At 38.5% G+C, this 21,844-nt stretch overlaps 1 protein-coding gene across 4 annotated transcripts in view; it reads left to right on the top strand.

Annotated features, from left to right (window-relative positions):
• Positions 1–21,844, top strand: part of LOC127369697 (cadherin-18) — a 151,870-nt gene that overhangs the window by 105,370 nt on the left and 24,656 nt on the right. For all 4 annotated transcript variants that reach the window (XM_051411315.1, XM_051411316.1, XM_051411314.1 and 1 more), the window contains exons 3-7: positions 262–556; positions 7,078–7,197; positions 17,521–17,688; positions 18,910–19,097; positions 19,742–19,995. In XM_051411315.1, the coding sequence (XP_051267275.1) occupies positions 262–556; positions 7,078–7,197; positions 17,521–17,688; positions 18,910–19,097; positions 19,742–19,995 (1,025 nt within the window). The remainder of the gene's footprint in view (positions 1–261; positions 557–7,077; positions 7,198–17,520; positions 17,689–18,909; positions 19,098–19,741; positions 19,996–21,844) is intronic.

Genomic DNA, 21,844 nt, shown 5'->3' with positions numbered 1-21,844 from the left:
AGCTGGTAATAGATGACGTTTGGCATTTTGTTCTTGAAAGCGATGAACTATTTAACAATATTTATGATTAGGTAATTTCAGCGTGGTTGAAGTCCCTCCCTCATTTCTCAGCTATTCTACAGCAGTGCACTGTGACCATTGTAAATGTTATAACCATGAATCATATTTTGAAACCATGAATCAAAGGCAACCTAAAGAAGTAATTTTGGCTACATTCTGTTCTCTGTATTCACACACTGTCTGTCTGTTTTTTTCTTGCAGCTTCACTCAAACTCAGATAAAGGCGATGGATCCGTCAGGTACATTCTGGACGGGGAGGGAGCTGGGACTATATTTATCATCGACGAAGTGACAGGAGATATTCGTGCCACTAAGAGCCTGGATCGGGAAAGGAAAACACATTATGTCCTGCATGCACAAGCCTTGGACCGCCACACAGAGGAGGCCCTGGAACCAAAGTCGGAATTCATCATCAAAGTACAAGACATCAATGACAATGCACCTAAATTTCCAGATGGGCCCTTTGTAGCTACGGTGCCTGAGATGTCTGAAGTGGGTGAGTAGTTCTACAAAATAAACTGGACCTTCAAATGATTGCTCTCTACTGTCAGCAGCAGTAAGCTTTAATTTGAAGAGGTTGAAAGATGAGAAAACTGTCAACTTGATTGTTATTTTTTGGTCTTCTTTATGTTTATAATCCCCTTTACCTCTGTGGTAAAGAGAAGAATATCATGGCAAGACCTTTGATTTTACATCTGGTGTATGTTTCAAATAGACTCATGTCCAAGTACTTCTCCAATATGGTTTAAATGAAGGTAATAGCATGAAGAACCATGATCAAATATGTTACTACCTTGTGCAGCACTCTGGTTTGTCCCCTATGTGATAATGTTCTCCAGAATGTTTGATCTTCTGTAAGCTAGCCGAGTCCTCTTTTTCATCTTTGTTTTCTGGTAGCTGTGATGGTTTCCCGGGTGGGCAGGTCTTTATAAAGCACTCAATAATGCCTCCACAGCAATCCAGGCCATCGAGACTGTGGAGTCCTCCATTCCACATCACAGAGGAAAGAAAAGCCTCTATCCACCTCCTCAGAGACAGCTGCTTCTCGTATGCCCAGCATCATGTGGCAAACATCTATTTTTTATTTCTTTATTGTACCGTTCTGTTTTTAGCTCGGGTGAACAAAAGCCACCCTTTTCTCAGTCCAGTGGATTCTGCCTCACAGCACAATAGCTCAAAAGTATGGTGCTCAAATATTTCACAGCACTCCTTCAAAACATATGTAGGTTGTCCAAATGTTGGCCAAACTGCTGTCAGAGCGATTTTGCTTCAAATGTACTATAAGGTGGTGAATTTGTGACGCTGACAGTTGGCTGAAAACATTACATTTATATCTGTCTGTCTAAAATAATCCCTTCAGTTGCTGAAAAGAAGTAGAAATACTTGTTAAAAAAAAACATCTCAAAGAGAAAATGAACAGCTTCATCAGTTTCTTGCAGCGAAAGAGATGGAAATGTGCAAAACCGATTAAATATGCAAACCCCAATAGACCTGTAGGCGCCCTCTTTATAAACAGTCAATATCTCCCTGGTTGCATTCATGAATATTCATGAGTAGACACGCCTGACACACATAGAACTTTGCAAGTCAGTATATTTGTTTTTAAGTTGGATGTGTCAAATACATGTCTTAATCTCTTCTGAGAGTCCTGCACTGTATATTGTGATGCTTTTTATGTGGAATGATATTTATTGGCATACACTGAATATTTTCGTTTCAGGTTTAGTTTAAATAATAAATACTGTTAAATCCTACATTAAATGATTTTGATTATTAGATAAATCCGTAGCTGCAATCCATATCTCTAAATGAGTGCATATTAGGGTAATGAATACACAGTATACAGCACTAATCTGTGTATTGGCATTGTTCATTGAGTTCTAACGGGACTACTCATTTTAAAGTTTCAGTGTTCGCTGCAAACTTCATCACCGGTTGCACAAAAAGAATCAATCACCATTGATGACCCAAGGGAGGAAATCAAGGACTGTGAAGGGGAAAATAATTAGCCTTTTTTCCCACCCCTTCTTTTGCTTATGTCCATTAAAGTAATTCCTCTTTGGTTCAGCGTCTGCGGCGTCAAATCGGCTGTAACAATCAACTGTCCTCACACTCCAGAGCACTAATCCCCCAGCATTTGTCAATACTGGTGCTCAAGAGTGCAGGAAGGGGCTGTCTGGGAGTGTGGCAACTAATTGGTTGTGATGTTCTTTTTTCCTGTCTAAATTGATTAGCTGGGCACGTGCCAGGTAGTCCAGCATTACTGTTTCATACCTCCCATTCAATGTTACAATCATATTTTTTAGAGTGCTAGATGAAAGGAGTATCAATTTCCTACTACTGTATATTTCCCAGTTGAGATATCTCTAAATGGAGATAGTAGCTCTGCTTTCCTGTCAACCATTTCAATTCTGGGAAAATCACTGTTTAATAGGGGTAAAACTCAGCAAAAGTGTCTTGTTTGGATGAATAGTTATGATTGAACGAGTGGAACTAATATGCGGAAATTGAGCAAAATTGTGCACATGGGGTAGTGTCAAACCCTTCATAAACAAAGCAAAGTAGACATTCAGGGTTGCGTACACATTTTCCCCTATTAGCTCTCTCAGATGTTGTTCCCAGTAGCTCCATCATAAAACAGTTTTGTTTAACTCCCCTATACACCCCATGTTTTATGCAACGTATTTGCACATTTTGTTTTGCTTTCAAATTTCCAATCAGTTTCCAGACCTTATAATTTCAACCCATTAACTCTTGACCAACATATTGCTAACACATTGCCCTTTCATTACTGTACACATCAAGGAAATGTTTTTGGTTTTATTTGTTTTTTTCATTTCCAACCAAATCGAAGTGGGGATGAAGCAAATGACATGGCTGGTGGTTATAATCCAGCTTCACTGATCTGACAAAAGTGCATTATGTTTTGTGGCCACTGCTAAGAGTCCAGTGAGGTCAGCAGAGATAGATGGCTTGAAACCTAAAGGTGAAAAAAAGTCTAACCAAACTTCAATTATGATTGGCTCCTTACCTCTCATCAAATTTAAAATTAAAAAAAAGACTTGGCCTCGACACCGGCCGGCGTGATTGGCAGAATGACCACAGCAGCGTAGCAGAAACAGAAGTCAGTGCTAATGAGCAGTTGCCGTCAGAGTCTCTGAAACCACTGCGCCAGAATAGAAAAATACGAAGTAGAGGGTTAGCAAAAACATAAACTGTGAATGTATGTCTCTATCTGTATACGTCTGAAAATGTGTGCAGCAGTTTCACAGACTCACATTCAAAGCAGAGGCTCTGGGAGGTGGGCCCCTCTCCTTCAATTAGAGGGCGTTAACGCTGTTTTTCTATATAAATGCTGTGACCTAGAGTCGCCCCAAACGGTCCACTCTATCTCACCATTTGTCTTAAAACGTAGAGGGTGATTGGAAACAGCAGAGGGAGTGTTGAGCCATTTTTAACCTACAAAATGCAGATTTTTGTAAATTGGGTAATAATGTGAATTCTAACACCAGCATTGATGTGTTTCATCACAGTATAGTCATATCATTCAGTTTACAGCTCAAAGAACACTTTTTAGGCTGGAGTGCCTCTTTAATTAAATCACATGTTTTAGCACTGAGGTCAAGTGATGACGTTGTACTGGACTGTACTGTTGTACCTTATGGCATTATATTGAAAGGTGTCATGTTTGTAAATGGTAAGGACAAAAACTTAGAAAGACCTTTCAAAATAATGTACGCCAATACAACCCCACTTTTAACTTGACCTAAGTAATAAACATATAATTGAATTTAGACATTTCCAACAATGTCATGTACCTTCTGTTATAAAGGGCCCACTGGGTGTGTATACTGATATATTAGACTCTTGTCTTCCCTGTAATTTTAATTTCAAAGACACCCCCATTGTAACCTCAAATATATGCTGCCTCCCTGCCTTGAAAGCAGTCTGGCAATCCAGCAATGTCGTATATCCTTGAGGATTTAATGTCAAATTTATTGCAAGGCTTCAACCATCAAAATACTCAATTTGTTTCAATTAAGCGGTACTGCCTGCAAAAAGGGCTGGATGTTAAAGGATTAAAATGAACAAGTCCTTGACTGGGATGAGTCGGAGTAAGTTTTAAAAACTTCTTATTAATTGTTGCTAGAAGGTAACAGTACAACAACAGTGGTTTCAGGGTCCGTCTTATAAGGCCAAGGTGTTGCTCTCACAAAGGCACTACCACCTAACAGCAGTTGTATTGTAAAGTGTCTTTACTCTCCAGGAAGCCTGTAACATGGAAAAGGTCACTCTGACCTTAAAACTCTTCATTACTCAGCGTCTGTGAAACTGATTTTTAAAGTTAATGTTCAGCAAACATGTGCATTATGTCTCTGGAGTGTTCACCCTTTCTTGAGTAAAACCTGACCTTTTAATTTAACGACCATTACATTAGTATAGTTCCAAACATATAGTACTTGATAAACTTACTATGGTAAGCACATTGTACAGCCTTTTAAGAGTGCATAATGAGTGCATTATCAGTCAGAATATGCAATAATATAAATCTGTTTCCACAGCTTGAAAAGCTGGAAGATAAAAATATAAAGTGATAAAGAACATTTTGTAGTCAGATTCTTAACCATGATATACAGAAATATTAATCATACTCACAGATGAGCATTTTCTTTACTTAAGCCATTAACACAGAACAATTCAAGGTTCATCAATTAAATTATGTACTAACTAATAACTTTTCCCAGACAAATGATTTGGAACCGACTCAGCTTCCAAAGCAATCCCAGAATTGATTAAGTCCAAATAATTCCCAGTGCAATTTTGGCTGCAAGGTTGACAGAGATTCAGAGTGCCCAGGCATACTGTGGAGGACATGGTTCATTATGGGTGGCATTTCACTCTGCTCCTTCAGGTTTCCAAGAAAAAAATAAATCATATCTGGTGAGACACAGTGGAGTGAGTTTCACTTGTTTAATTTAGTTTAATTCCCAGAGGAAAACAATAGAGCAAATGTCCAGAAGATTTACATTCCCTAGGATGCACCATATAGCTCATATGTCCCATAACACAATCATATTACGATTCTTACATATACTAATGCATTTTATAAGATTGCAATGCAATTACAGTGCACTCATCATGCAATTATAATGGGTTAATGAAGCCTGTAATGCTGTTTGAGCAACACTTCAAGTGTTAAATTGAACCACAATGGCTTTTACACAGCATTTTTAAAGAACAGTGTAAATAATGAGCCATCCCTCTAAGTTCTCCAATCATTTGTCTTTGTTTTTGGCATTATCTGCATTGAAAAACACTTGAAAACTAAGACCAGTGCTTGAACTCCCATTTCCCATTTAAGGTGAAAAGCTGAGAACAGCCTAAAAATGTCTGTAAAAGCAGTTTCACTTTCTTGTGACATAAATCACATATACTGCAGTCAGCCTTTATGCAACAGTGCCTGTGAATAAGTGAATGAATACGATTACTCTCTATTACATTATATAGACAGTTTCTGACTTATTTTGTCAGCCTGTTAGCTAGGTAGCTTACCACAATAGCTGCCCAGACAACATTCATTTTTTACATAATTTCTGTCTTTTAAAAGATTAATTTTGTGCTGTGAGCCACATATCATGTGAAACGTATTAGTATTTGCTATAACATGCTAAATATGCATTTTGTTATCTTTTAGTTAGCTGTTAAATGAGGTGATCTTCTTCAAGCCACAACTCTACTGTCTTTATCGAGGATGTGTCCAGCATTTTAAGTACCTCTCTCTTTCTAATCTTGCTATCATATATTTAGATTTTGTGCACAGTGATTCTCTTCAACCCTAAAGGCACCAGACATGGTTGCTAGGATATTTTCAACACATAGCCATTACACAATTAAACCCAGTGGTGGATTAGTATTCAGAGCCTTTACTTTAGTAAAGGTACTAATACCCCACTGTGAAAATACTCCACTACCAGTAAAAGTCCTGCATTCAACAAAGTGGTATCGTCAGCAAATTTTAGTATCAAAAGTAAAAGTACTAATTGTGCAGAAAAATGGTCTCTGTACTATTATCATGTTTTTGAATTAACATTAATGATGCATTAATGTATATGTTGCATTGCACTGCTATAGATGATTACGGTTATGCTCTTTCTAAAGGCATATTATGCAGGATTTGTCAGTTGCCGCTTGTAAACACACACCTCCTACCCAACTCGAGCGGGCCAGAGAGAGAACCTTAGATCGTGCTGCATAGAGAATGAACAAGGAGAGGGAACGATGTTAGGGAGAAAAAAAGCAGTTTCACAGCTGTTCCGAAGCACAAATACACACAGTGATACCTCCACACAACCCTGCAGGAAGGTGCCACACTTCTGAAGCTTTATCCTGTCTTCCCTCGGTCAAACAGATACTGACACAAAGACCCACAGCTCCTTATAAACCCAAGACACTGACAGGGAGCAGAGGAGAGAGAAAGACAAAGACAGGGATGTAACCCGGTTGCTACGTTTTCATAGAGTCCCGAGCTCACCCTGAACGCTGCAGGTTGACGCCAAGAAACGTCCTGCACACTAAAATAAGAAAATACAGGCAGAGGGCATGGTCTTTGCAGATACAAACACTGCCACACTTCTGGCAGGTCATAAGTGATGATTGAGAGGGTTTGTTTTTATTTATTTATTATTATTTATTTATAAAGTTAAAGAGCTTTTTTGACCCATAAACAAACACTTTCAGAATCACCAAATTTGGAGAAACATGATTTTGAAAATGAAAAATTGTAATATGTAAAAGGTAACTAGTAACTACAGCTGTCAGACAAACATAGTGGATTAAAAAATACAATATTTGCCTCTGAGATCTAATAGAGTGGAAGAGTAAAGTTGCATGAAATGGAATTTGTACAGTGCTTGAGAAAATGTACTTAGTCACATTCTACCACTAATTAAATCACATGAGTATACTGACATTTATAAAGTTATTATTAGGAAATAACTTTGCTGTGTTCATTTTCAGGCACTTCTGTGTTGCAAGTCACAGCGACTGATGCTGACGACCCCACCTATGGAAACAGTGCCAGAATAGTCTACAGTATCCTACAAGGACAGCCATATTTCTCTGTCGACCCCAAAACAGGTGTGGTATTACTGCATGCTTCGGAAAAATACTCAGAACAAAACACCCACGCTCTTGCAAGCATGGTAACTATAACAATAAATGGGCGTAATAACTTTCTTATAATCTCTATTGTTGATCTCCTAAAATGATCTAAAGTGATGTGTGTATCATGCTGTGAAATCTGTGCACCATACGCTTCTTGCTGTGAACATCCTGTTCTGTTATTGCAGCACGTCTGAAATCATAAAAGCTAAAGCAGCCACAGTAGAGTTATGGACTACTCATACGACTGCTATATTGTTGAGCACGCAATCCACTCTTTGTTGGCCATAACTAACTCCTCAAGGGTCAAAGGAGACATTTGTAGGGATGCCTTCAGAAAGCCATTGTTTCTTACCTTCTTGAAAGCAAGTAAAAAGCCACAACAGACTTCTTTTCAGAGTCCTTCTTTTGTCTGAGAGGCCTCTGCTGGAATCTATTAAATGTTAATAAACCCTCTAAAGTGCAAGACATAGAACTTTTATATGATGTGAAAAATGTGTTGCTGTGAGTGTGTGCATGTCTGTTTATTTCTGATCTCTCTTTGTCTCACAAGAGAGTGTGTACGCGCATGCGTGTGTCTTAAGTTTTCCATGCTTGCCTCTGCTGCTGCTGTCGGTTAACATGAACAACAATCCACTTGTATGAATTGATTCATTGCTGTCTGGAACAACTATTGGCCCCTTTGAGACTATACCGCCCATGTAAAACATGAATTCTTTGCTGAATGAGCAACACAAATGAATTGCTGAATATTTTGACTTTACCTCGAGGGAAAAGGCAGTGGGGATTGATGGAGCAATTTCACAGCGGTGTGGTGAGGCTGAAGCAGTGCCAATTTTTGATTCAGAACTGGGCTTTTTTCCACTTTGTTCTATCAACTATACGTTATTGTAGTTGAAATCTATTTTAAATCAGGTTTTGACTGTACAAGTGATTATTCTACAATGATTTTATTTTGCTTTTTCCATATGAGGTGAGCTTTTAGACACATCAGATGGCTTGTTTTGCTTGAGCTGACTCGGCATCTTGTCTGCATTGTAATTCAGCGCAGGGTGTGCAGAGCAGTAAGGATGTGATCGAAGGCCTAGCCAGCTGCACTCTCTGCACAGCACTATTCCACCCACACATATTAATTTATACAAGTCGGCAGTTGTTTTCGCCACTGGCAAACCTCCCTCCTCCCTCAAATTAGGACAAGGAACTCCAGCGGTCAGTGGAAAGTGTTCACATGGAGGGAGTTGCACTTGCATGTGATCTTTAATATGCTAAGCCCAAGTCTTAAAGCAGTTGTGTTGGCATGCTGCCACATTTGAGCACCACAGTGGGGAGCTGATGCTGATGCTGCTCCTGCGTCTGTCTCTTAATGCATTAGCTTGCTTACACCTCTTCATATCAACATGTACCTGGCTCCCACTGTGCTTAATAGCGACACCGTCATGGGGAATTCATATATTATTAGCAGGATTAAAAGAACACACACATGCAAGCACACACACACACGGACAAATCCACCTCTTCCCATTTGACCTTGGTCTGGTGGCCTGATACAGCAGTGACAGACTTTACAAGACCCATGAGGTAGAAGGACAGATCATTTAAGGACAGAGGGTAATGATAGCATTTGGCCTGCACATATGGTGCTGAAGGAATCCCCAAAGGACCGTCTCAGACTTGACCCAAATCCTCAGCAAGCAACAAAGTGAGCAGTTATACCTGTTTCTTCTCCCTGGCTTAGTGGTTTGATCACCTGAAAACCACCAGAAAATGAAATGACAGCCCTGTCTGACTGTTTGGAAATTGTATGAAATGGAAAATTGACACATTTACAGTATATAGCACTTTTCAACCTTAGAAGAGGACAAAGAATAACAGGCTGTCTTGGCAAAGCAATCATGGACTTGTGCTTCAGCTTCTGAAACTTTCTCCAAATATCTCATTAATTATGTGTGATGCCTTGCAGCTTTTTGAATTAAAATACCTAATAAAAAGAACACATGCGGGTATTGTTACAAGACGTAATGACTTTATGCCTGAAAAAATGTATGGCTGTATTGCCACTCTACAGCTAAAGTGGGGTCTGTTTAGTTTGAAAATGATGTATGCAAAATAAGTTATGGTCACAAATGGCTACCCTTTACTTGTTAATGCCCACATCTCTTCTTCTTCACAACTACAGTATGTAATGCAACCTTTCTTTTGTAAATTTGAAACCCAATTATAAACCCAATGACACAACCAGTAACACTCCAAAAAACTGACCAAACCAGATGCAAATCCCATTGCACATTCTACATTTCAAAGTCAGATAACTAAGACAGACATGTTAATAGCTCAATACAAAATTACACTGAGTTCATACTTCTCAACTGACTAATTAACTCAGAACATTATTAAGGCAGCTGCTCGTCTCCACTGGAAATAAGATTCAATCATGGATGTAAAATTGTAATTGATGCATCTATGATGGTGTCATGCAGCATACAAAAAAGGAGAGATAGGAGTTTAGGATTAGATTTACTTCACTGAAGAAATAAATGAGCATGACACAGACTTTGTAAAGACAGAAATATAACTGATGGAACAGATAATGACGGAAGGCCTGGGGGGGAAAATGTGGGCAGAAGAAAACAAATGTGGCAGCTCTGCACTGCGTTATAATAATTTGACATTCCAAAATATTATGGCCTTACAATTCTTTCTCATGAATAATATCTCCAAAGTTGTACATGAAATGACGTAGTTGTCTGTAAGTACTCATGTGATTGACATTTAGGTAGCTAATAAGATCCTAGCAATCGGTATGGATTATGTGGTGATATGAGATATTATAACCACTTCAGTTGACTTTGATTGGATTTATTGGTGAGTGTGGCTGGCAAAAAAAGACAAAAAGTGAATGTTTAGGTGCTGGCTAAGGCAAAAATTGTCACATTAAAATGAGGTAGCAGGCGCCTGGATAGCTCACCTGGTAGCATTGGCATCCCATGCACCAGGGCGGCGTCCTTGTGGCCTTTTGCTGCATGTGATCCTCTCTCCCCCCCCCTTTCCTTGTTACTCTTCAGCTGTCACTATCGATTAAAGGCAATAAAATCCCCCAACAATAGTTTAAATGTGGTAGCTGGGTACTGTCATGCTTTCATGACTATTTACTAAGAACATTGCAGCAGCCAGCTATCACCAGTGTTTTTTATTAAATATAATGCTCAAAAGTGTCACACACATTTGTTGAAACCTCTCAAATTGTGAGCAGATCTGTGCAAAATAGATGTTACTAGCATTATATCATAGAAAGCACAGTGAAATGTAATTTAGAAGTGGGCGGGTATAGATTATCCACTTGTTGGTTTGCGAAGCACAGAAACTCTGCAGGTTTCCATTCCAGCTGCTCACTACAGCAACGAAGGCCACTGATTATCACACCTTCAAAAAGAGTGGAGAGACTAATCAGTGAAATCTCTTTGCAGCTTTGCACACCAGCCACTGCACCAGACTCTTAATTCAGTACCTGACTACCTGGAGTTACTGCGTGTGGAGGCAGCACTTTAGAAGCCAGTTCAGTTTTTGATTTTTAATAAACTTTTATTAGTGATTTCCTAGACATGGATTTAGAGGAATAAATTCAACATTTGGGGAAATATGCTTACTCATTTTGTTGTTGTTGGAGAAAGTAAGATAAGAAGATTGATACTACTCTCATTTCATAATGCTAAATATCCAGCTAGAAGCAGCTGGTGATTAACTTGGCCTTGCATAAAGACTGGAAACAAGTAGAAAAAGCATAGCCTTACTCTGTCCAATGGTAAAAGAAAACAAACAAAATACATTGCACAATTCGTGGTTGAGGGACATGTGCCTTTTTGGCTGGGAGCAGTGACTTCCTGGAGTCATTTTTGTAATATAAACCTGTAAATTAGCAAAATTGCTTGTAAAAAGCTGGATGGTGAGTGTTCTACAGTAAAGGGTTTCCAGCAGCAGCTACAAATCCTTGCAAGGTGTCCCTTTAGAAGGACCCTGGGCCCCTTACCTGCTGCTTATGTTGTGACTTGTCTGGGGATTTTGGTCAACAGCAAGAGCAGATGCACAAGGACAACAGAGTATTAGACAGAGGAACTGAACCTCTGTCTGCTCTCTGAATGTAAATCACCCAGGATAAAAGTTAAAAATGGAGCCTGGATGTGCATGTGACAGATTTACTCTGGGAAAGCTGTGCCACGTTTTGTCAGAGCTCTCTTACAATATTAGCTTACCACATCACCAGACTGGTTATATTTGCTAAGTGACATGCTAACAGTGTTAAGAACATTCACTGCAATGGCTCTACTTGATTACATGGTTTGCAAATCTCAAAACTGCAAGCGAGCAGTTTTATTAAGAGCTTTCTATATCTCAGCAAAAGTACATCTTAGATGGTGGCTGCATTTATCCTTTTTATAGTCTGGTCGTAACTCCTGTCTTCCCCATCACTACTGTGCATCTGTCATTTACCCGCAAAGACATCAAGGTTGTTCCTCTTGAGTCTCATAGTCGAATGCCCCCACCAACCCCACTTCACATCTGTACTCTCTCACACACACGACAAGACACACCACACTGCAGAACCCCTAAGTCCCTTTTGCATCCTAAATAGGCTAATTTCTCTGCTGATCTGGGATTTGGGAGTGTTCGAGTTTATTGAAGGAGCTGACACAGATCAAGTCGTTTTCGTGGTTCATGGATTAAGTCTTACCACTAGTTAGATCAAGGAAAAAGCTGTCACTGTGTCAATCAGTCGGATGTAGTCGGTCCAACCAATTATTCTCTGTCAGATAAATGATCCAATATATAAATAGAACAATCTTTGTAAAGTAAAAAGAAGAGGTGTACTATTATGATTTCTATGATTTTTATGGCTGCTTTTGTTGCTGTTATCTACTTTCTTCTCCAGAAATACTGTAAGAGTGCAGACACACAGGGATAACATCGTATTGGAAGGGCCAAAAACTAAGATTCCTGAAGCTGGAGATTGAAGAGCGCTTTAGTAATCTCCTATAATCCTTTTTGTTCACCCAGGAGATTGTCCTCCTTTAGAAGTTTCCAGCCAGACAAAGAGCTGGATAGTGTGATGGTATCAACTCTAATAGACTGGGGAGGTTGAGGAAAAGGCTAACCACCTCACTGTGTCAAATGGGCCCAGGTTCAAGGAAGTCAGCTCTTTCTCAATTATTTTCTAAATTAACTGACGAGCTCCATAGAGACTTAAGGGAGACTATCTGAAGTGTTGCGGTTCAGAAATGGTCAGGATAGGGAGTTCAGGGGTGTTATCCTTATGTCAAAGTACTGACATACGTACCTTTCAGGTACTTGCACTTTCCAAAGAATACCCCTGTGGCCTTTTCTGTATTGTTAAAGAATTTCATTTAAGAATGAATGCAGTTTTTGATTGTACATTTGTAATGTAGCTGCATTGCATCAGCTGTGAATGTGTTCATGCACAAATCTCTCTTCCTGTTGAGTTTCTGAATGGTCAGGGGCTTCTTATTTGTTTGTTTGATGACAAATGATTGACAGAAGATAAGTGGGAAACTGTGGAATTCCCAAGTCAAAAAAGAAAACTTCATACTTTACAATTGTGCTCAATCAGCTGCTGTGAAATATTGCTTAGGAGCGATGCGCCTTCATGAGTAAAGGAGTAATAAGAGACTTGAAAGGTCAGATCGTCTGTCTTGGTGTTGTTTTAATGGAAAGTGTGGCCAATTGCCAAGGTCTGTGTGTCTCAAGGACCCCAGGTTAAGTAATGCTAAGTCTCCAGTTAATAACAAAGGACTTCCAATAGCGTTTGCAGGGCCAGCATCATTACAGGAAAGTGGCTGCAAGCACTTTGATTGCTTTTGAATCTAAGAAAAGCAGCAGATCCATGCTGAGACCTGGCATTTTGAAAGAACAGTGTGACATAAAATAAAAGGCTTGTGTTCTATTCTTGATGTTTTGTTATTTTAGTAGAGTTTATGGACTTATGGACCTAAAAGACTCTTTCCAGGTTTCCAATGAACAGTTTATGGATGGTAAAATCAGAAACCTTTTGATTAGTTATATAAAATGTTTTACGGTTTAAAAATATAAATCAGTCAGCAGCACGAAAAGAGTTACTAACTGATGATCAAAGTTGTACTTAAATGCACACTTAAACCTTTTGTATTTGTTATATTAAGAAATTGCGTCTATAATTAAATTTTTCCTGCAATCGTTGAAATCACAGAAAATCCCAATAGCCCCAGTTTAAAACCTAGCATGTATTATTTATGTGCATTTAGTTCTGGGATTTCCAACAGGGAGAGCTGCATAATGTTAATCTGTCCTGTCAACTCAGTCCAAACAGAGCACTCTGTCACTGTCTACTTAAGAGCTGGAAAGCAGAATGTACCAAAGTACAGTATAATTCACCAGGTCAGTCAACTCCCATTTAATTAGGCTAATCATTTAACTAGCCACATAAGTAGCTATTATCACATTGAAATCAAGAATCAAGTCTTTTATTTAACAATCAAATTAATAAATATAATTTACAAAGGGAACAAAATGTAAATGCAGATGTTTAAAAAAATATATTTACATAGTGTTAGAGGGGAGTTTAACTGGCAGCCAAAGTAAATGTATTTGCTTTGATATCCCTTGGAATGAAGCCATATGTTTTGTCTGTCTCGCTTGCTGCCCCACTTACTGGCTGTTCTTTTGCAAGCATAACTAATAAACACAAAATTACACCATACAAGTATTAGACATAATCAGAGTTCCTACATAAAAAATACTGAAAGGCCGCAATATGCTTTAAAGTAGCTTATAAAAAAGTGGCTAAACCTAGTCTTGCTTTATCCAAAACAACCAACAAGTAGCCTTTCTTTGGAGCCTTTCAGGGGAATTTGAGGACACACAGTATATTGTGACATTTTATATCGAAAAATTCTTTCTTAACCAGTCAACTGATTCTGTCCTTTTTATGGAATAAGTCTAGAAGTATCAGCCACCAGAGGAATGTGAACAGGAGCAAACAAAAGGTTATAGTTTATTCACACCACTGTGAAAGCAGCAGTAGAGACTCTATTCACAGTTCATTCATAGAAATTACATCATCTTGTCAAGTTTATATTGTTAAAGGTTACACTTTCGTGATTACAAAATCATGTGACATTAACTCAACTCATGTCAACTGTACAACTGTACAACACCTTGTGTTCATATAGCTCTTCTTTTATTTCTAGTGTCTATGATAGATATTACTATTCGATTCCAGTCTATTGTGCTATTTTTTATATTATTTCCCTTTTTGTTGATTCACTAGTGATGAGTCCAGGTCCACAGGCAGACTGTGGGACCTCAGCCACAGCTCAGTGTGACAGATGATGTGTAACCTAAGATCCCCTGGATCTTAATACTGTTGGCTGCCTTGCTCCTTGACCCACTTTTAATGATTATTCTGCCTGAGGCGAGTGGATTAGTTTCTGTCTATAGAGTCTTGAAGAAAGAAAGAGGAAAATGACCTATTGTATAACACAGCTATAGTTGCCTCTTTTGTAAAATTAGGAAATCCTAAAACTGTATTGATTCACTCCAAAATTATTTGTATGAAATTCAAGCTGTAAAGGTTTGAATTAGAAACTGAGTACTAAGAGAATAATTGCATTAAATGATAATTTACTTGGTCAGTCACTGAGTCAGTTAATGATGCACTTCAAACACTTTTTATAAAATGCAAATACACTAGGAATTTTTAATATGTTTTCCAATACAGTTTTTACACAGACAAAAAAAGCTGAAAAGCTTAAAATAAATGATAAATAATAAAAATAAAAGACCAGCACTGTAATTGTATGAAACAGGATGAGTCCAAGGCATTTCATGTCTCCAAGCAAATATAAAACCTTCTGATGAAACTGTGTATAGCAACACCACCACTTGCATTAAACCTGCAATCACTGACTTTTTGTCCACTAGGGGTCAGCAAAAACTCAGTTTTAAACATTTTATGGACATATTATCACCATTTAAGTTTACATGGCAAAATTGTTGGAAAGCAGTTTACACATCCAGCAGATACAGAGCACCATTCATTTTCAGTCATGTTTCTGGCCACATGGCACTTACTTTAGCTCTGTTTTAAGACTCCACCTACTCCTAAGAAAAATATCCAGCTCTTTAGCTGCTAAATGCTCTACTAAGTTGACCGGCTAGTCTCTGAATTTGCCTGTCTGTCATATAGTGTAGGGCAGGTGGTGTAAAGAGAGTTTTTTGCTGAAAACAGTTACCTTTCTGAGAACAGAAAATATGGCTGTGACAGCACCTGCATAATGTGATATGGCATACTAGAACCCTTTTTTGTGAGTTTGAGTTTGAAAATAATTCAGTCAGGAAGGGCCTTGTAGCACTTGCACAGTATAGTTATAGTGAGAATGATCTTTTGCCTGCCAAAACAAAGTAAACATACGCTCATCAGCCATGTTTGTGGAAAGGGCTAATTGCAGTTTATTGCATTCATAATAAGCAGTGGGGGTGGAGAGGAGAGTATGACAAAACAAATTTACTGTACATGGCATCTTAACAAAAATGTGTTAAAAAGCCAAACAAGGAGTACAATGTGATTTAGTATCCATCATGTGATTTGTGCATGATTAGCAGCATTCTTGCTGTAAACATATACCACTTAAAATAACACATTTTCACCTGGCTTCAGTGCTGTGATGTCTTGATTCATTCTCTAAAGCCATCTTATCAAACGTCACCTCCTGTTGTGATTTCCACTCACAACATGAGGCAACAGCAACAAAGTCCATTTACCATCATGATCAACACCATCCCATTTCCTCCCAGGTCTCACTGCTCCCGGTCAAACGGTGTGTATTATTGCAGGGTTCACAAGTTCACAAGAACATAAGTTCAATGGTTGCCAGAGGGTTTTGGCTCTGAGGAAAGGGGAGATTTACAATGAACATTGATGCAACTGGTAGGACATATTAAATCAGGCGCCATGTGGTGATGTGGTTTCAGGAGCTAAGGTGGCGAATTAACCCTCTGGCACAGATATATAAACACACGAAAAACTAATATGGGCCAACAGACATGTTAAGTCTTCACACAAAGACAGACACACAGACAAATATATGTGCAAGACATCCAGCTATTACATCCAGTAAATCACCTACCACACGGCTACACAGGAAGCAAATACTGTGGTTTTGGCTTGTTACTGCATTGCAATTTACCTGTGTACAGTTTCTCTGTAGTGGGCAGAGGTACAGTCATATATCACTGAGTTAGCATTGTGAAAGTTCATGGCTGTGTTTGCTGTGTTATTGTAGTAATAAATGTGATTGAGTGGGTGCCTTAGAAAGTTGCATTGTGCCCCGATCCAAGGTTGCATAGTCATTTTAAATGTAATGAAAAGTGAGGAAAGGTTAACCTTGACAATGAGAGACCAGGAGAATCAAAGATGAAAGAAGCACAGTTTTATGGTGTTAGTCTTTAGAGGAAAGTATGATATGCTGCTTTATGAGTAGTCCATAACAGAAAGAAGTTTTGGTGGAGAAAATATTTGGATAATGGCTGTAACATCTTGACAACAGTAGCAGTTATTTTCACTTTCTTAACAGTGATCTCTTTCCATGTCTTAATCAAGGAAATAAATATTTTTTTTTCTTTTGGGTCCATGTTGCTTTTGCAAGTGTCTTGTGTTTATTCTCAAAAGACCTATCTAGGTATTCTATAGTGGTATATGTATTTTACTGCAGTGGTTTCTAACCTGATGGTCAGGACCCCCAGTAGGGGCCAAAGCTTCATGAGGTGTTGCAAGGCCTTCTTGATTTTAAGGGGTGCTAGAAAACTATAAAAAAAAATATACACAGTAGGCCTATATCTTTTCTTCAGTTCACACACGTAAAAGTAAAAGTACAGTAAATTGTCTAATAGAATAAGTGTCAGTGAGAAAAAAAAAAAAGAAGCCTATTCAGTATGTATGTATTAAAAATACATAATACTGACAGAACTGAATAAAAAGTTAAACAGAAATTAATCTGCTCAAAATTAATCCAAATCACTCGTTTTACACAAAGGTCTTGCAGTTAGTGAGTTCACTATTCGGGTTAATTGTCCAGTTTTGAATATAATATGAAATATCCATAAAATATGTCACTTAGTCAGGGGTCGTCAGTTTACTAAATGGTGGAAAAGAGGTTCCTTAAGGAAAAAGGTTTTGAACCACCGTTTTACTGTATGAGCTACTGTTCCCCACAAACAGTAGCTAAAATGGTTTCTTTTCCTCCAACCATGCAGGAATCATCAGGACTGCCTTAGCTAACATGGACCGGGAAGCCAGAGAACACTACACTGTTGTTATCCAAGCCAAAGACATGGCAGGCCAGGTCGGAGGCCTCTCTGGCTCCACCACCATCAACATCACTCTGACAGACATCAACGACAACCCGCCCACGTTTCCCCAAAGTACGTACACAACTTAATCCTGTATTTTGTTAGCTGAACTACTGTTTTCAGGTTAAGTCCACTATATGTAATAAAGATAGATAGTTGTTGGAATGAGATATATTACGTTTAGGAAACTGGGACACTAAATCGGCTTTGGCCGTATTTGAAAACTGTTGAGAAGTGTTGCCTTTTGGCTTTTTTGCTAGTTAACTACCCAGAAGGGTAATTTAGCAAAATATCCAATAATAATGTGTTACTATTACTAACCTGAATACATTAGCTTCTATTATATTAAATGGCCAAGTTGGGCCTGGAAATATTATTAGTTTAGCCATTTTGGCCTAGAGCAGAAGACCTCCACTACAGATGCCTGAGGCAGTTTCATTACCTGAAATGCATGTATAAAAGGAGTTCTTTACTGTATTTTCCTTGTGGAGGTGGAAAGATAACTGTAAGAAAGGTGCTATTTTTAAAATAATTCACAATGTAGAGCAAAAGTCTCAATACATTTGCCCATTTACAGAGTATTTGCTGTTTTTGCTGCTTGGATGAAAAGAGGAAACATCAACATTTCAGTATTTGCAGAGACAAAATCCTTTTAATTATATTTTTTTCATGCATGCATTATTTAACCTTATATCAATCTAAGGTTTAGAGAGCAAATCATGGATTTTATTTTAATTATTGAGACTTCCCCTCACAGACCTACTCAGCATTCCTCACTATGATGTATTATACTTCATTATTGTGTGGCTCAGTCAGTCTAATATTGCAGTTCAATTTTCTATAATTAGCAAAATTAGACTAGCATTCATCAAGACCCTCTGTCTTACAGTCTGAAATTTTCCATTTTAATGATAAATTTAAATAATGATAAAGTTGTGATTCTTTGTCTTTGAAAGTGCCTCATCAAGCACAGCCCCCCTTGGCTGAGTTTTTCATTTTGTGCTGCAGTGACAAACTATTTCAAAACCATCAACATTTTCTGAATAATCATCTGCCTCAGAGTTTGATCCGCTCCACTGCAGTGCCATCAACCACGGTTTAGCATTTAATGTCAATTGAAGCACTGCAGAGTGTTTTTAATGACATTCCCTCAGGAACAAATGGTGACAGAATGAAATTGCTTAGCTAAGCCCTTTTAGTAGAACATTTAAACAATGATGTGGGGCGGATCAGCTTCTGTTTTAAACATTTTTTGCTGTCTCTAAATCGGTACACATTAATGTTCATCCACAGAAAATTACCAGCTGTACGTCCCTGAATCAGCTCAAGTAGGGAAACCAGTAGGGAAGATCAAAGCCAATGATGAGGACCTTGGCATCAATGCAGACATAAAGTACAGCATCATAAACTCAGAGGGGGCCAACATGTTCTCCATATCCACGGACAGGGAAATGAGAGAGGGAATCATCAGCCTTAAAAAGGTAAGGATGCTGTCCATAATACAAAAATAAAGGTGTACTGTGGAGACTTTTGACCACAACTGGTGCTGTTTTGATAGGCAGGTCCTAATGTTGTTTGTTTCAAATAATTTATGAGCATATGAGGACACAATGTTACCATCTGGGGAGAGCGGTGACAGTTGGTGGAAGTGATGCACTTTCAATGGTAGCAGTACTCGGATAAAATGAGAACAGAACACCAGCTGATGTACACTGTTCTAAAAGTTCAAGATCATTCAAAACAAATAGGCTTTGTTGGGCTTAATGTGGTAGGAAATGCAATATATAGGTATAAGACTTGTGTAATGTCATTTTTAGTAGTGTTGAATTTAAATAAAATAATTTCTAGTTTAATAAAACTTTTACTTAATAAAAAAAGAAAAGAGCAAAAAAATAACTTGAGCTGTACATACTTGAAATTATGCTTATTGTTTCTCCAGTTTGTGTTACAGACACTGCAAAGAGATTCAATTTGTGTTGCCATGCAGATTTGCAGCAAATACTGTATTTAAGAGAGCCCTGAGTTAGTATTCACTTCTTGCCACTTGATTCATCCAGGGAAAGTGTAGCTACTTTGTTCTTTGAGCGTGTTATTCACATATCCCTATGATTCCTTTTCCCAATAGCCTCTGAACTACGAGAGAAAGAAGACCTACACCCTCCACATTGAGGGGATGAATACACATGTGGATCCTCGCTTTTCCTATCTTGGTTCCTTCAAAGACACTGCCACCCTTAAAATCACTGTTGGGGATGTGGACGAAGCCCCTGTCTTTTCTATAGATCATTATATCATGGACGTATACGAGAACTCACCAAGTGGCACAGAGGTGGGCGCTGTAACGGCTCGAGATCCTGACAGCAGGAACAGTCCTGTCAGGTAAGACACATATACAATCTACAGGAATGATTACAAATATTCAGTCACAGCAGTTCTGTAGGCATACTGTCTTATTAGTGGTGCATCTTGAGGTAGAATTGAAGATCTACAGTTTTTCTTATTTGGAAATATCAGACCAGCTCACTGCAAAAGCAAAGGGTAAGTAAGGAGGTTGCTAATATTATGAGGCTTATTTTGAGGCTGAGCTCTCTTTCAGATGTGATCGGCAGCCAATGTAACATTTTGTCAACTAATTGGTTGCCAAAAACTTATTTTGTTTTTAGAAACATCCCAGTCTTTGCCAGATGGATTTCTAAAAAGCCTGGTTACTATATCTGTTCGGATTAGCTTAGTTGGTAAAGCATATGCTTGCCATACAAGAATTTTGATAACGAGAAAGTTATTTTTCGCCAAACAGGTCACAGCTTATCAAGAATTGCTTGCTTATTTATTCATCTTTTGATCAGAGTTTCTCTTTTGGCATTCAGGTTCACCAGTGAGTTGTCTCTAAGGTGCTTTGGATGTGCCCATTGAGGTTTAAGTCAACTAATAAGATTATTTCTGCCTCCAAGAAATGTTTGTCTAACTAAAACTCCAATTTGCATGTTGTTTCTCTGCCCCATATAATTGTACCATTTATAGATAAGCATTTAAAGCTATGACTTGACACCGTAGTTTGCACATGTACCTGATAACATACACATTTTAAGTAAGGCTTGAGGCTTTTTCAGGATATACAGTGGTTTTTCAGGTGTTTTTTAACTTTTTTTGAGTAATACATAGACTGCAATGTTGTTAATAGCCGTGTTTGTTCCTGATACTATACATGCCCTTAATGTTTCACATCCCCTCAAAATATCAGCAGTATTCATAGTGAATCTTTGCTCATTTTTTGGAATCATCAGATAGATGGTTATTTTGTCTGCAAGACTGTGAAGTATCCTGAGGCAATACAACTGCTTACTACATTTGTATGCACTCTAAACACATGCTTGTGTACTGTTGAAAAAAGATTGATATTACCCTAAGGCAGTGGACCAATCCTAGGATTTCACTCTGCACAGGTACCTCGTTTTATGGCATTACACTCAAGCAACTCTGCACTGCTTGTTTTAATTTGAATTCCCTCTATAGCCGTGGCATAAATGATGGAGTACTTTTAAGCATGGAAGTCCTCATGAGATGAAGTATTGCTGATATATCAATGAGAGGCAATCTTTAGTTGGTACTGAAGTGTATGTTATAGGGTCATAGTTTAAAGCCTTACCATGGGCTGCAGAGCCCAGGGGCTTTCTAAAACAGCATTAAGCAGAGACTTATGTCCATGCCACTGTCCTCCCCATTTGGAGGAGTGAGCTCTGCGGCTCCTGATGAATGATGTGCAGTTTCAAATGGGAGGAAGACGCAGCGTAAAACTACTTTGATTCATGTCAGAATCTTAAGACTTTGTGAAAGATTTGTAGTCAACAAGACAGCAATCTACATATGAAAGAGTTTCCATGCTCTCCTTGTGGGATACCTCCTCCACGTCCATACCTACAGTACATCACTCCCAGTGTTCACCACATAAAGAAGAAGGCAGCGGGAAGTATTTCGATGACATTCGCTTGAACCCAGAAAAAAAGCGTAGCAACTGTTCCAGTGCTACCTGTGTTTGCATCAGAATGCAGAATGCAGCAGGGATCAGTACTTGGCTCTCTTTGATCATCAGAAGTCTGCCCATGCATGCAATTAAAAATAAACATGTTATTCAAGTGACATATCAAATGTTGGTCTGAAATTGACATCTAAATATCCCAGCTTGTAGCTGTAATATGAAATAAACAAGACACTTGGTTACACTTCCTCT

This window comes from Dicentrarchus labrax, unplaced genomic scaffold (assembly GCF_905237075.1).
Source record: "Dicentrarchus labrax unplaced genomic scaffold, dlabrax2021, whole genome shotgun sequence".
NCBI lineage: Eukaryota > Metazoa > Chordata > Actinopteri > Moronidae > Dicentrarchus > Dicentrarchus labrax.
This window is presented reverse-complemented; position numbering and strand designations above follow the sequence as displayed.